Raw genomic sequence first — 14,959 nt, forward strand, 5'->3', positions numbered from 1 at the left:
ATGAGACACATAAGATCTTCCATTGTGTTCTCCATAAAGGCAAAGAGTGGTCCTGTTACAATAAAGGCCCAGACTTCTGACTTTAGGGACTAGAGATAATCATTTGTATATCGATCAACAGGTATTTTTTGGACACTGACTAGGTACCCAGCCCTTCAGGAAGACAAAGGAGGAAGACAGGGCCCTATCTTTGAGGACCTCACAGGCTTGTTAGGGAGACAGATGGACACTCATGTGACAGGAATAGGAAAATTTAGGGCCCAGCTGGGTGATACTGATAGGATGTCAGCAGGGAGGAATTCAATAAAGGGAGAGAGATCAGGGTGAGCGTCCTTGAAGAAATTGCCAGACCCAATCAGGAGCTTCCTGTAGCCCCCTATTGCTGTTATCATTTAGATTTTAGTTTTCCAGGGAACAAAGAGGTTAGGAAGAAGAGGGCAGCCATATCAGGAGACCCAGAGTCAGGGAGAAGTGTGGCTCCTGATAAGTCTGGGTGGGGGAGTGGAGAGGTGGGGGATGGGCAAAGGTCTTCTTAAGGAAGGAGAGCTGGGGTTTGTGGATCAGAAGCAGTCAGCAAGTTGGGAAGGGCTTTGATAAAGAGATGGGCTCCTGAGTTTCTGGTAACACAAGGTAACATACAAGGTGAAGCATCTAAGATCTGTACCCCACTGCTACATTACTTGGAAGGAATTGACCCATTCGGAACACTGCCTGGCTTTTGTCTTGCCTTCTCAAGAGAAGGGTAGTGTTAGTGTGACCTGCTGAGGACGAGGGGCCCCAGAGGGGACAGGATCCAGGACTTCACATCATTAGGAGGAGCTGATGGATATATGGAAGATGGAGAAGCAGGCTTAGGGAAACCTTTGCAGGAAGCAGTTTTATTTAGATACAGTCAGCCTGGGAGAATAGGATGCTCTAAAACTGTCCTTGAAACTTTCCTCCTCTCCTCCTGGCTCTTTTCTCAGCCCAACAAAGACCATCAATCCAGGGCTGTAGACTCAGCCCAAGTATGCAGACAGAAATCTGATGCCTTAGAATTGAATGAGGTACCAGGCTTTGCCCCTGACCAAATCCTTCCTATCTAGCCCCAATTCCTAGTGGGAAACTCAGTATGATAGCGCATGAAACAGATGGGAAGGCTCCCGTACTACTGCCCTGGTAAGGATAGAGCAAGGCCCGAGCAAGGTTGTTGCAGCTCAGTCTTGCTGCAGAGAAATCTCAGAACAGGCACAATAGGCACAGAAGATAGCAGGGGCCTGTGTGGTTTAGTGGAAAGAACACTGAATCTGGGGTCATGGGAGACCTGGGTTCTAATCCAGACTGACATTGGCTAGTCATGTCCCACTGTAAAATGGGGATAATAGTAGCTATGGTATCTGCTTTACTGAGAAGCTGTGTGATCTGGTGGATAAAGAAATCACCTTGGATCTAGAAAGACCTGAGTTCAAATCCCAATTCTGATATGTCCCAGCTCTGGGACCCTGGGCAAGTCCCAACTTCCCAGTACTCTAGGCAATTCTCTAAGAGAGAAGGGGCAGACCTACATTGGTAGAGGGAATTCCCTCATACCAATGTTCTCTATGCCAGTGAAATCACCACTCTGGTCCCTATTGCTGTTTATCTCCTAGTATCAATTGGGGATCGAGTGACATAATGCATGTAAATAGCTTTGCAAACTTCAACAACCCAAATATATTATGTCTTCCTCTTTCTGTGTTCTCAGGCCCCGGAGACGCAGGTGGCCCGAGCACCTGCCCCATCTGCTGACCGTAGATCTGCTGCAGAGGGTCTCAACCACAATGTTGAAGGAAAACAGGGGAGCAGTGAGCCCATGGATGTGGAGATGTGGGAGGAGGCGAGGACGCAGACGGGAAGAAGGACGCCGATGGATGTTAGTGCCCAGATGGAGAGCACACAGGAAGATGTGAGGACACAAGGGAATGTGAAGCAACAGGTTGTTGGGAGAATGCCTATGGAAAGCACAGAGACAGATGGGAGGACACAGGTGGGCACAGTAACACAGCCAGAGTGGGAGAGTGGCCACAATCAGCAGCCTACAGCCCCTGACTCCTACACTGCAGAGGTTCCTCAGAGACGTAGTAGCTTCAGGAGGCCGCCCATGGAATCTTCCCATCCTTCACTGCTGAGACCTGAGGAGACACAGGGTCCAGCCCTCAGGAATGCGCAAGGGAGCATGCAGAGCCTTACAGCCCCTCTTGGTCCAGAAGCTGGTGGGAGGCCCGTGGACAGAGAGGAAAGCAGAGGACCAGGGGAACCAGTCCCTAGTGAAATGGACAAGGTGCCCAGGCCCACTGAGGAGCCTGAGATCTCTATGGAAGAGTCTAGCCCCATGGCAGAGGTGACCTCGGGCCTCAGCTCAGGCTCCCATCCAACTTCTCCCAGAAGCACCAAAGCCCCCAGCATTCCTAGACTAAAGGCAGTCTCCCTCCCAAAGAAGAACAGGCAGGAAGAGCAAGTTGAAGGAGGGCATGCCGGGGTGGCTGTGATGCCCCATCCAGAAGCAGCCCAGGCTGTGGGGTGCTCTGATCCAGAGGCGCAGCCTCCCTGTGAAGCCTCGCCCAGAGTGGGGACACCCAACCCTGGTCATTGTGCAGAGACCGAGGCTGTGGTGAGTAGAGGCGGTGTTGTCGGTGCACAGGGGGAGTCTGAACCTGAGGTTCCAGGAGCTGAGCTGAGGGCCCCCAGCCCTGTGGCGCCTGACAGTGCCCTCATTGATTCCTTGAAGAATTATTTACTCCTTCTTTTGAAGCTGTCCAGTGCAGAGACAGACCGAAGTGAAACTGAAGCCAGGGGGAGACCAGAGGGCCAGCAGCCCCCTGCGGGGGGACCGGGGCCCCCAGACACTCTGGCGCCAACAGTGGAGATCGCTGGCTTGAGCCCCCGCACATCTCGGAAGATTCTCGAGCGAGTGGAGAACAACCACCTCATTCAGAGTGCGCAGAGCTTGCAACTGAGCCCCTGTACCTCCCGTCGGCTCACTGGCCTCCTTGACCAGGAGGTGCAGTCTGGTCACAAGGCCCTGGCAGCCGGGAAGCCACTGAGAAGAAACCCCAGTCCACTGACTGTCCCTACTATTGTAGTGGGGGAGGAGACCCAGGTGCCAGCTCCAGAGAACAGTGACAAGGGGGCCACTGAGGAGAGCAGAGTGGGGGAGTCCCTTTGGGTCAGTGGGGATCAAGGGTCCCTCAGGATGGGCAAGAATAAGAGAGAGGAGCCCTGCAGGGATGCTGAGCTCTCAGGAGATAATGGGGGGGGTCTCCCAGGTGCAACCCCAGAGGAGCTGGCCTTAGGAGCTCGGAGGAAGAGATTTCTCCCAAAGGCCAAAGTGTCTGGAGACGGGGAAGCACCTGCTCCTGAAGACAGGGAAAGCCCTACAGTGTCACCCCGTGGGTCCAGGAAGAGCCTGGCCCCTGGATCCCCACTGATTCCTCCGAAGGAGAGACATTCCCCTTCCCAGAACAGAAAGATGCTCGAGGTGCCTCGTTCAGATGACGACTCTGCAGACCCGGGCTCTGGGCCCAAGGGCAGTGGGCCAGACTCGGAGTTGGCCTCCGAAGATGGCAAGCAGGATGAGATGGCCAAGCCCAGAAAAAGCAAAGACCTTTTCAAGGGTGAGAGCTTGTTGGGGAAGAGAGGGTAGAAGGTTCATGGGAGAGAAGGAAAGCTGTCTTAGGATATGGGGCCTTGCTTTCCATGTGCAGACATGGCTACTGCCTCCTTGCTACCTCATGCAGTGAAAAGAGCACTTCCAAGAGGCTTGTTTTAGGGGCAGTTGGTTAAAGGGAGCCCAGTCTTTGCTTAGGGGCCTGGAATGTAAATTTATGCACCTATTCTTGCCTCTTCTAGAGGGAAGCCCCGTTTTCTTAGTTGCCTGCCCCCTTGCTTTGGCCCCTCTTTACACCCTGGTCTGCGGACTGTTTGCCCCAAGAAAAGACATTTGGAAACAGTAGTTAAAACCTGTTGCAGACAGGTTTGTGGTCAGGGTGGATCAGGGCTCTTGAAATCAGGAAGGCTGTAGCGCTCTTAATGCCAGTCTGTTGCCTAGGAACCATTCTGCTTTTTCTCTATGCCAGGGCTCAGTCTGTCCCCTCAGGCCTCACTTGGGATTCAATTAAATAGCAATTCAATTTTACAGACACTTGTTAAGGGACTCCTCCAGGCAACATGCTGTGCTTGGGGAGGGTAGATACAAAGTTTAGATAAGGTAAATACCCTGATTTTTAAAATAGTTTATAGTCTAATAGGGGAACAGTGGCACACACAGGTAGTAATAGTGTAAAATAATATGTAGAAAATGCCTAATGAGGATATAAAGTGCTATGTGAGGTTGGGGCGTGGGCAGATGAAGGCCATCACAGACTGGAGGATCAGGAGGAGAACCAGTGAAAAGAATGGTGACTCTGGAGTCTTGGGTTTAAATCCCATGACTGATGCATACTACCTGCATCACCTTGGGCAAGACAGTTAACCTCCATGGATCTTGGTTTCCCCATGTGTAAAATGAGAGATTGGATAAAATGGCCTATCCATTTTCTTCCAGTTCTAATCCTGTGATCCCGTGCATCAGGCTTTAGAGCGCGGAACGAACAGGTAGAGAGCGAGAACAAATGGACATTTCAGGGAGAGCCTAGATCAGTAGCACAGAGGTGGCCTGGCCCTGTAATTCTTCACCTTTTGGACTCTTCCCCCAAGTACCAGCTTCCACCGCTTCATCAAGATGGCAGCCCACAGAGTGAATCACTTACAGGGGGCGCCAGAGAGAATCCTTGGCAGGGTTATGCTAGGGTGAAGCCAGACATTCTGATTTCCCACTCTCCACATGTCCCCGCATAGCAGAGTTAAATCTTTGAACTCAGGCGTCCTGATTCCAAATCCGGAGCTGCCCTGGGAAGGTCTTGGGGAAGATCTGATTCTCCCGAGAAGGGGAAGGGCTTTCACCAGATTCATATGGTTCCATTTCCCTATCAGCCCCCCAGGTGATCCGGAAGATCCGAGTGGAACAGTTTCCCGATGCTTCAGGAAGCCTGAAGCTGTGGTGTCAGTTCTTCAACATCCTTGGTGACTCGGTATTGACCTGGGCCAAAGACCAGCTCCCTGTGGCTGAGGTAGAGCGGAGGTAAGGGGCCTGGCTGCCTTGGCCAGAGCTCGCTGCTTTCAGAGTCTGTGTTTGCCCCATCTAGCCGGCCTGAGAGCTGAGGACTCGGGAATAATATGCTGGAGTCTCTACTATCCCTGGACCTCACTGGGAAGCCGACTCTGGTTTTGTGATAAACACCTTGTGTTGTCTGCTTTTCCTCCTCCTTTTGGTCAGTAAGAGTGCTGGTGGGCCCTTGTGAGCCCCAGGCTCCTCAGTCCCGGTCACACTCCCAGGCTTCTGGATTCTGTTTTTTGTTTGTAGTGCGGGAGATGAGGGGCCGGCGGCCTTAGCCATTGTACAGGCTTCACCTCGGGACTGTGGTGTGTACCAGTGTACCATCCGGAATGAGCATGGCACCGATTCTACTAATTTCTGTCTCAGCCCTGAGGGTGAGTGAGGAACTTGTCTAGCCCCTGTCCACCACCCTGGGACCCGTGATGCACCATGTCTCTGTCTGCTAAAGCTCTTAGTCACATTCTCCTAACAGAGGCACTGCTGATGGGAAACAGAAGTTGACTCAGCCAACAAATCACTTAGCAAAGCATATTTACTATGTGCTTATTGTGCACCTGCTATTGTGCTGAGCATTGTAGATACCAAGCAATAAAACAAAACAAAACCCAACCCAACAACCTCAAACAAACACAACAGTCTGTGTTCTCAAGGAGAGTATATTCTAATAGAGGAGATAACAGGTAAGTATCTAGGTACATACAGGACATATACAGAGTATATGAAGGTGATGTGAGACCCAGAGGAAGCCAAGGAGACTAAAAGATTGGGGGAGGGGGAGAGACAGGGATGTGTGTGTGGGGGGGGTCGGGTTGAGTAGACCTTTCCAGCCTCAAGCAAAGGTATGGAGAAGGTGATGGAATAATTGTATTCAAGGATTCCCAAGGAGGCCAGTGTCTCCTCATCATAGAGTGAAGAGGAAAAAGATACCCAGATTATGAAGAGCTTTAAATGCCAAGCAGAGGAATTTATATTTGATCTTGGAGGTTCTTGGGAAGTGGAGAACATTTTTCCCAATCCAGACAGGGGACTCCAGAGCACAGTTTCCTCACCATCTTCCCTTTTCTCATTCAGTGTTGTCGGGATTCATCTCCAGAGAAGAAGTAGAAGGTAGAGTGTGCCCCTTGGGAAATAGCTGATGGGGCTTCGTACCCATCCCAGCTGTCTACGGGGATGCCACCTGCACGGGTTTGGAATTTCTGTTCTAATTTGGAATCTCTTCCCCCATGAGCACCAACCCCTTTCCGTGTAGCCTAGATAGTTTTCCCCTGAGGGGTATGGGAGGGAGAGGTTGAGGAGAACTAGCCTAGAAGGGGTTCATTCTGTCATGCCCCCTGGGTCTCTCTTGTGAGTCTGTGATCTGTCCTTTGCTGGGGATCCAAGAGGAATTAATTCAATGGGATGGGCCCGGCCCTGCAAGCCATTTCTTAAAAAGTAGCTAAGTGCTGCCACTCCCCTCACTGGGGCGTGAGGAAGGCATGCAGCAGGTTGGGACCTTGAGCCTACAAGAGGATGGACAGGCATAGTTTCAAGATCACTTCACCTGGCTCTACTCAGCCAAGCCTCCTCCCATCCCTGGGATGTGACTCTCTGAGGGTTGTGCCTAGGGGACCCCGTCCCACATTTCTCCCATCCTCATCCAGTTGGAGAAGAGATTGAGATGACACCCATGGTATTTGCCAAGGGCCTTGCCGACTCTGGCTGCTGGGGGGACAAGCTCTTTGGGCGACTGGTGAGTGGAGAACTCCGAGGAAGCGGGCGTGGCCGTGGCCTTCGCAAGGCCTCCCAAGCCAAAGTTATCTATGGATTGGAGCCCATCTTCGAGTCGGGCCGAACTTGCGTGATCAAGGTCCCCAACCTGCTTGTGTTTGGGTCCAGCAGTGAGAACTCTCTTCTGGGGAGGAATTATGATGTCACCATCCAGGTACTCAGCCCCTTTGTTGTCATTTCTCAGTCCTAGGTCCTTAACTCCTCCTCTCCCCATTCCCCAGCCTATCTTTCCCTTGAATCTGGGAGCTGCATAGGAAGGCTATGCTCCTGAGAAGAAATAGGGGAGCAGTCTCAGCTTTTTGGGGAGGCATCCAAAGGTTTTTAGAAGTTGGGAAAAGTCATTGATGCCTAACATCTCAGAGGTGGTGGGGGAGCTTGGAAATTCGTGCTGTCTAGTCCCCTGCCCGATGTGGGAGTCTGCCAAAGATGGTGATCCACGTCATTGAGATCTACCTCCCTCTGCCTGACATCTTTCTTAGGGCTCTGGAGCTGGGCAAGTTCATCTCCAGGGCTTTGGTTACTTTTCTCCCTCTAGGGATGTAAAATCCAAAACATGAGCCGAGAGTACTGCAAGATCTTTGCCGCCGAGGCCCGAGCCGTCCCTGGCTTTGGGGAGGTTCCTGAGTAAGTTCTCCCCTTCTCTCTCTGCCCCTGGTTTTCTAGGATGCTCCTGAGGTCTAGGGACATTCATTTCCTTCTTAGCATTAGGCAGGTGTCTGTATGATCTCATGGGGGCAGAGTGCCCATAGGAAAAGAGCCAAGCACACGGTTAGTTCTGTACAAGGCATTGTCTTGCACACACTCATTGTAGAGCCCAAGTATGTACACTTACATTCTCACATGTGATTCTGGCCTTGATTTTTCCCTTAGTCCCTTCCCCCTTCCCCCTGCTCCCATTACTCCTTGGCTCCGGATATCCCTCTTCAATTGACAGGCTGAAAAATTTAGGCATGGCAAGGGGAAGGGGCTTTGAAAGGCTAAAAGGTTAAGGGTGAGAAGCGGGGGGGGGGCCTTGTGCTCCAGCCTCAAGTGCCATCTCACAAATGCCCAATGGTTTCTTCTGCTTTGGCTGTTGTCATACTGGGGATTTCTTCCTGGACGCCAGACTTAGTGCTTGGTCCCCTGGTGCTTGGGTTTTAGATAGTCTGACTCGAGCTCAAGGTAGTGAGGTTCTGCCCGGCACTGAGTTACATTCTGACCCAGTCCAGGATCTCTTCCACCTAGCCTATCACTTTCCTGTCTCAGTCCCTCACTGTAGTAACTGTATGTGACCCCAGGAAGGCCCCAGGTCTCCCAATCCAGACTCTAATGAGATAAGTACCAAAGAAATTCCTCATCCAGGTGGTTTGGGTGACTGGAGGTGACTGGGTGTGCCCATCATTACCCCCATCTCTATCTTTAAATTGCTGGGAACCCTCCAGCAATAACAATAATAACAACAGAATTTATCGAACGCTTTATAAACATTATCTCATTTTATCATCACAACAACCCTGGGGAGGAGATAATTTTATTATCCCTATTTCACAGATGAATAAACTGAGACAAATGGAAATCAAGTGACTTGCCCAGGGTCACATAGCTAGTAATTGTCCAAGGCTGGATTTGAACTCAGGTCTTCTTGACACTATCTATAGCTACCTTCTTCATAGATTTGCTGGAGGGTTTGGCTCAGGGACATGGCTTATGCTTGGGGGCATTCTGACTGGGAGGGATTTGGGAACCTATGGCAGACAGTGAGTTCCCTCTCCCAGAAAGTTCCCTATCTCTAGCTTTTGGAATCTTGGGAGTAGGCGGGGCTACGTGGGATTGGGGGCTTTCCTGGGTCGGTGGACTGTGCTCACGGGCAAGGTGCGGCTATGTTTAGGATCATCCCACTGTACTTGATCTACCGGCCTGCAAACAACATCCCCTATGCCACTCTGGAGGAGTACCTGGGCAGGCCCTTGGAGCCATACTGTGCCCGCGACTGGGAGAGTGGCGGCCTCCAGGCGGCCCCTGCCACTTCTGAGGCTGCCCAGAAGTGTCGGACCTTCCAGCACTGGTTGTATCAGTGGACAAACGGCAGCTTTCTGGTCACAGACCTTGCAGGTATGAGAGCTTGGGGGATGGGGCAGTGGCAAGGGACTGAAGAGGCCCAAGTGGGATCATGTCAATCCTCATGGGGGATTCTGGGAGGGAGGGAGGAAGGCTTCTGGTAGGAGGTGGTTCTTGAGATGAACTCTGAAGGGATTCTGAGAGGTAAAGGGGAGGAAGGGGTGCTTTCTGGGTACAAAAGCATGGAGACAGGAGTTAGAGGAACAGTGAACAGGCCAGTTTGGCTAGAAGATAATCAGTCTGTATAAAGGGGAATAATGTCAGTCAGTCGATCAGTATTTATGAAGTATTTATGTGTCAGCTCTGTGCTAAGTGCTAGGGATAAAAGGAAAGACAAAAACATGCTCCTTTGAACATGAAGTAATCTTGGAGCCAGACTCCGAAAAGGGCTTTTCATACTGAGCTGAAGAGATCCTATCTTATCCCAGAGGCAAGTGGGAGCCATTGAAGCTTCTTGAGCAGGAGGGGTGACAGGGGGAGGTTTGTCCTATAGAAAGTCACTAGTTAGTTGCCCATTATAAAGATGAGTTCCTCAACTCCTTGGTCCTTGGTAACCATTATAGAGATTTTTGAAGTTCAAGAAAAAGGTATATATTTCGTCAGGAGTTAGATTGTGTTAACTATGGGGAGAAGAACTTCTGACTTTCTGAGAGGCTCCTAGGACCGCTGTGGCATTTCCCCATGTAACTGGGCATGGGTGTGCAGGGCAGCCAGCACCTTGTCTTCAGTGTATGATCTTAGAGACTTGTCTGGGCTTAAACAAGTGGTCCCTGTTGGTGGTGTGACTTGAATTTAGAACTTGATTCCACAAGTAGCTCTTTACTTACTGTGCCATGCTGCCTCAATCTGGGCTGTTATATAGTGCATGTAAAAGTGCTTTGAAACAAAATAAGTACTTATTAAATTAATTAAAATCAAACCAACAAACACTGATTTTAATAAATAATAAACGGCACCTACTTACTACGTGCCAGGCTCTATGCTAAGCCCCGAGAGCACAAAGAAAGGCAAAAACAGTTCTGGCCCTCAAGAAACTTAACCTCTAATGGAGGAGGAGGAGGAAGAGGAGGAAAAACATTTATTAAGCACCTACTGTATTCTTGTTACGTGTAGGCACTGTGCTGGGCACTTTTACAAAAACTGGTAAAGAACTATGTAAATACAAGATATAATCAGATTAAGTTGGAGGTAATTTCTTTCTTTCTTTCTTTTTTTTTTTGTGAGGCAGCGTGGGTTAAGTGACTTACCCAAGGTCACACAGCTAGTAAGTGTCACATGTCTGAGGCCAAATTTGAACTCAGGTCCTCCTGAATATAGGACTGGTGCTCTATTCACTGAGCCATCTAGCTGCCCCCATGGAGATAATTTCTGAGGGAAAGTTCTAGCATTGAGGGGGTTTATACACATTCATAGTATCTATCTATCTATCTATCTATCTATCTATCTATCTATCTATCTATCTATCTATATACATATATAAATATATATTACATATGGGCATATGCATAAATAACAATCTTATATTCATGAAATCACAGGTCCAGACCATAGAATAATAAAAACTATTTTGATGTACATTACATACAAATTAACCATCATTATAATTTTTATTATTATTATTTTGATCAGGACCTGTGATTTCTTCAGTTTAGGGAACTCCCATTGAAAATTACTTCCATTGGTGCATATATATTTATAATATATTTGAGGGTATGCATATGTGTATCTGTGTCTAGAAAAAACACATATGTATGGAGATATATATGAAATATATATGCCATGCTACTTCTCTCTGTGCTGTATATAATGCATATGAAAGGGCGTTGAAACTGCTAAAATGTTATAGGAAAACCAACAAGCATTATACACCCCCCCCCAAGCTAGCACCTTTCCTCTGAGATACCTCCAATTTGCTCTGTATATTTTTTCCCAGATTTTTTCTTTTCTTTTCTTCCTTTCTTTCTTCCTTCCTTCTTCCTTCCTTCCTTTCTTCCTTTCTTTCTCTTTCTTTCTTTCTTTCTTTCTTTCTTTCTTTCTTTCTTTCTTTCTTTCTTTCTTTCTTTCTTTCTTTCTTTCTTCTTTCTTTCTTTCTTCCTTCCTTCCTTCCTTCCTTCTTCCTTTCTTCCTTTCTTTCCTTTCTTCTTTCTTCTTTCTTCCTTTCTTCCTTTCTTCTTTCTTCTTTCTTCTTCCTTTCTTTCTTTCTTTCTTTCTTTCTTTCTTTCTTTCTTTCTTTCTTTCTTTCTTTCTTTCTTTCTTTCTTTCTTTCTTTCTTTCTTTCTTTCTTTCTTTCTTTCTTTCTTTTTGCAGCCCAATGAGGGTTAAGTGACTTGCCCAGGGTCACACAGCTAGTAAGTGTCAAGTGTCTATGGTCAGATTTGAACTCAGGTCCTCCTGAATCCAGGGTCAGTGCTTTATCCACTGCATCACCTAGATGCCCCTGCTCTGTATATTTTTTATATCTACATTGTCATTTGCCAGTATTCGCAAGCATATCCAGTACAGTGCCTGGTAACTGGTCTATAATTTATATAGGCTTAGATTTCTGCGGTTGCTGAGAAATGAACTGCTTGCCCATGCGCCGCACAGCCAGTTTGTTTAGAGTCAAGACTTGAATTCAGATATCCCAGACTTTCAGGTGGCCCTCTATCCATTATGCCACATTTCTTTTTATTGTTTATCATTCTGATAATTACTGACCTTCTTGGAGAAGCCGACAACCACCCATTGCCCACAGGAGGCTGGTTTCCCAAGCTTCTCTCTGGCACTTGCAGTAGAATGGTCAGTCTCTAGCCTTGGTGAGGCCATTGGAAATCTTGCTGGATGACCATTTAGTAGGTATGTAGTAAAGGGTCAGAGATCACGCTGGCGTCCCTTCTGTCTCTGACATTCTGTGACTCTGTAACCTTGCCTAGAAACTTCCAACTCAATTCTCAGATTGACGGATAAGGAATGCAAGGGAAAGAAATGGCTTTGCCCTGAATGCAGTGGGAGGACTTGAGTCATCTTCTGCTCCCACTTATGGCTCTCAAATGCTCTGCCCTCATCTAGGTGTTGATTGGAAGATGACAGATGTGCAGATTGCCACCAAATTTAAAGGGTAAGTGGTTCTTAGGACCTGAACAGCTGTTGTGTTAGATTCCAGGGTCCCATTCCAGTCTGTCCCTTTAGGCCCACCTCCCTCACCCTCACCTTGTGTTGGAGATGTCAATGCCCACCTGGCTCTTTATCCCTGAGAGAATGTGGCTCGTTGTAACATCTTGGGGAATCACCAAATTCTCTTTGCCCCAGATCCCCTCTATCCCACTTCCTTTCCTCTTTTCCCAGTCTTCCTTCCCAGTATGAATAATGAGTGTTTCCCTGTCTGAGATTTATGAAAGTGCTCCCTGGGGACTAGGGAGAGGTAGCCTCTGGATCATGCCGCCCAGTAAGAGGTGACCTCAGTCAGGGAATCTGTCAGCTTCTAACAGATTCCGCTAGGCATCCTGAAGGAAGTTGGGTACCAAGGTAGTAGTCACAGGCATCCCGCAGCCTACTTCTCACAGATGCCCTGGTGATCAGTTCCAGGTTAGACAGGTGAGGACTCTCTGTTAGGTCCTCCAGGCGGCTGGTCGTTCCAGAGGGTGGGGCTGGGGATCACAGAGAGCTGTGGGGAAATACTCTAGGGCCCCAGTGTTTGCTCTGTTTGGCTACAGGTACCAAGGTCTTAAGGAAAGCTGCTTTCCGGGCCTCCTTGAGCAGTTTGCCGTTTCACATCAATGCAATGCCCACTGTGAGATGCTGGGGCTGAAGTCTCTCAAGAGCCTTGAGACTCTTTACCCCACGGCCAAGGCCAAGGGCTCCAAGAGCCCCTCCTCGGGCAGGAAAGCCCCGTCGTCCACTCAGTTGAGCCCCCAGCTTCAGAAGAAAGGTCATCCTAGCCCCCAGGGACCCCGGAAAAGCACCTCAAGCTTGAAGGCCATCCCTAGGTCCCCAGAGACTGCTGATACACAGTTGAATAGCCAACCTGCTGCCCAGGAAAGGGGCTCCAAGGCTCAGGGCATGTGATAATCACGACTGGAGGCTGGGGGGCCTCCACCCAGATTAAACACCAACCAGGAAACAGTTCAAACCAAACAGTAAATCCATTAACACAGAAGTGGAAAGAAGGGGTGGGTATAGCCCTGTTGCAGGATGGCCCTCCCATATATGGAAAGTCTTCGTTCTTCTTGAGCCTTAGAGCCAGAGGACCCACAGTGTAGAAAGCTGTGCCCGGGAGGGTCTCACCGGGGTGCCTGGGACCTCACGGAAGGATTCAGGGATCGGCTGGCATGGTTCATGCCAGTTTCTGTTTCATTCATTCGAGGCCTCAGGGCATGCCTGTGTATGGAGCCCACAGCATTTCCCCAGGTTAGGTGGACAGAGAGGGAGACAGGTCAATGCCTCAGCATGGCAAAATGCCTGGGGCTTACCCGCTCTGAGAGTAGCCAGTGCTGGGTATCTGGGGCCTCACCTGGGTGCGGTGCCCTCTGCCACGTTTACAGTTGCTATTGGCTTGAGGGCCCTCTGTATCCCTGGGTCAGATGCTCAGACTGCCTTCATCATAGCCAGGTCCTGAAGTGTGTGTGGTTTCTCTGACTGCTCTGGGCAGAGGCCCGCCTCCTTCATTCTTGCTTGGCACTGAACCCTTGATATTAACCGAAGCTACTTGACCCTGTTTGTGGGGATTGTTGGTGTTCCTAACTTGCTGGCAACCACCAACTCCAGGGGCTGCCCGACTCCTAGATACTTTTCCCCCTGTGGCCTGGCTCCTCCAACTAACCTGCCCCAGTGCTCAGCTTCCCAGCGCCCTGTCTGTTTGTCTTGTGAGTATAACAATGAAGGGCATTCACTCTCCTGCTTTGCCCATTTCCCTCTTGATTGCTGACTCCCTTTTCCCCAAGGGCTTCTCACGGGCTCTTCCCCTGGCTGAGTCTCTTTCTAGGTCTGCACTGGCTGTTCTTTGCTGAGAGACTCCATCTTGGCACCAGGGAAATTGTTGCCTCTGCTTGCATCTCAAATCTTGTTCTCTTTCTCAAGTTTGCCCTGGGCTCCTAGGGCGATGGGCTCTGCCCCATGGGATTGAGGGTGGGCATTAGTAGCTATGGCATGGGGGCTAGTACTTGGCTAAGGAGATCTGGAGGCCCACTCTAAGGTAGAGAATTTGGAGCCACGATGATTTGTAGATATTTCTGCATAGCCAGTGCCTAGGGGTTGGGTTTAAAGTAATTTTCTGCTCAGGTTAGAATGTGTGTGTCGGGTGAGGTGGGGAGGCAGGGAGGCAGGAAGGGAGGAATGAGCCAGCCCAATTCTGGGGTTCTAGATCTCTATGTCTAGGCTCTCAGACTGGGATCCTGGGGGACAGACAGTAGCCCCCTGATCCATTTCTTTGATTCTGGATTTTTCTTCATGGGCTCCAGAAGAAAGCCCTGGGCCAAGGAGCTCAGCCTGAGTACACCTCCTTCCTGAGTAGCTCTTGTTCTGGTCTGTGCTGGGATGGGTACACCTGTTATGGTGATAGGGGCTTGCATGCTCCACTTTGAATGCAATAAAGGCAATGAGTGCTTGTCCATCTGGTTTCTCTTTCTTTAGTCATGGATGCTGGTATTATGGTACTTCCCCTTCTGATCAGTCAGTTAACAAACATTAAGTGCCAGCTATAAGTGCTGAAGATACTGAGTTCCTTATGGCAGTGAGGAGCCTGGATTTTAATGGGGTTGTCATCCTTTGGATTTCTGGGCACATGGGTCCCTGACTTGGGCATTGGACAGATCAGAAAATAAATCAAGCCTGGATCTCAAGTCTTTTTTTTTCCCCAGGGCAATGAGGGCTAAGTGACTTGCACAGGGTCACACAGCTAGTAAGTGTCAAGTGTCTGAGGCTGGATTTGAACTCAGGTCCTCCCGA

The 14,959-nt window shown here is 49.4% G+C and overlaps 1 protein-coding gene across 3 annotated transcripts in view; it reads left to right on the forward strand.

The window, feature by feature from the left end:
- Window positions 1-14,618, forward strand: part of ALPK3 (alpha kinase 3) — a 45,685-nt gene extending 31,067 nt beyond the window's left edge. For 2 of the 3 annotated variants that reach the window (XM_043987461.1, XM_043987462.1), the window contains 9 exons: window positions 1,724-3,632; window positions 4,990-5,137; window positions 5,420-5,547; window positions 6,245-6,280; window positions 6,814-7,094; window positions 7,476-7,564; window positions 8,808-9,031; window positions 12,086-12,134; window positions 12,730-14,618. In XM_043987461.1, coding sequence (XP_043843396.1) covers window positions 1,724-3,632; window positions 4,990-5,137; window positions 5,420-5,547; window positions 6,245-6,280; window positions 6,814-7,094; window positions 7,476-7,564; window positions 8,808-9,031; window positions 12,086-12,134; window positions 12,730-13,081 — 3,216 coding nt within the window. In that variant the 3' untranslated portion in view covers window positions 13,082-14,618. Of the gene's footprint in view, window positions 1-1,723; window positions 3,633-4,989; window positions 5,138-5,419; window positions 5,548-6,244; window positions 6,359-6,813; window positions 7,095-7,475; window positions 7,565-8,807; window positions 9,032-12,085; window positions 12,135-12,729 lie in introns of those variants that run through there. The other variant, XM_043987463.1, reaches the window with a different exon arrangement.
- The last annotated feature ends 341 nt before the right edge of the window (window positions 14,619-14,959 follow it).

Source organism: Dromiciops gliroides, chromosome 2 (assembly GCF_019393635.1).
Source record: "Dromiciops gliroides isolate mDroGli1 chromosome 2, mDroGli1.pri, whole genome shotgun sequence".
NCBI classification, from domain to species: Eukaryota; Metazoa; Chordata; class Mammalia; order Microbiotheria; family Microbiotheriidae; genus Dromiciops; species Dromiciops gliroides.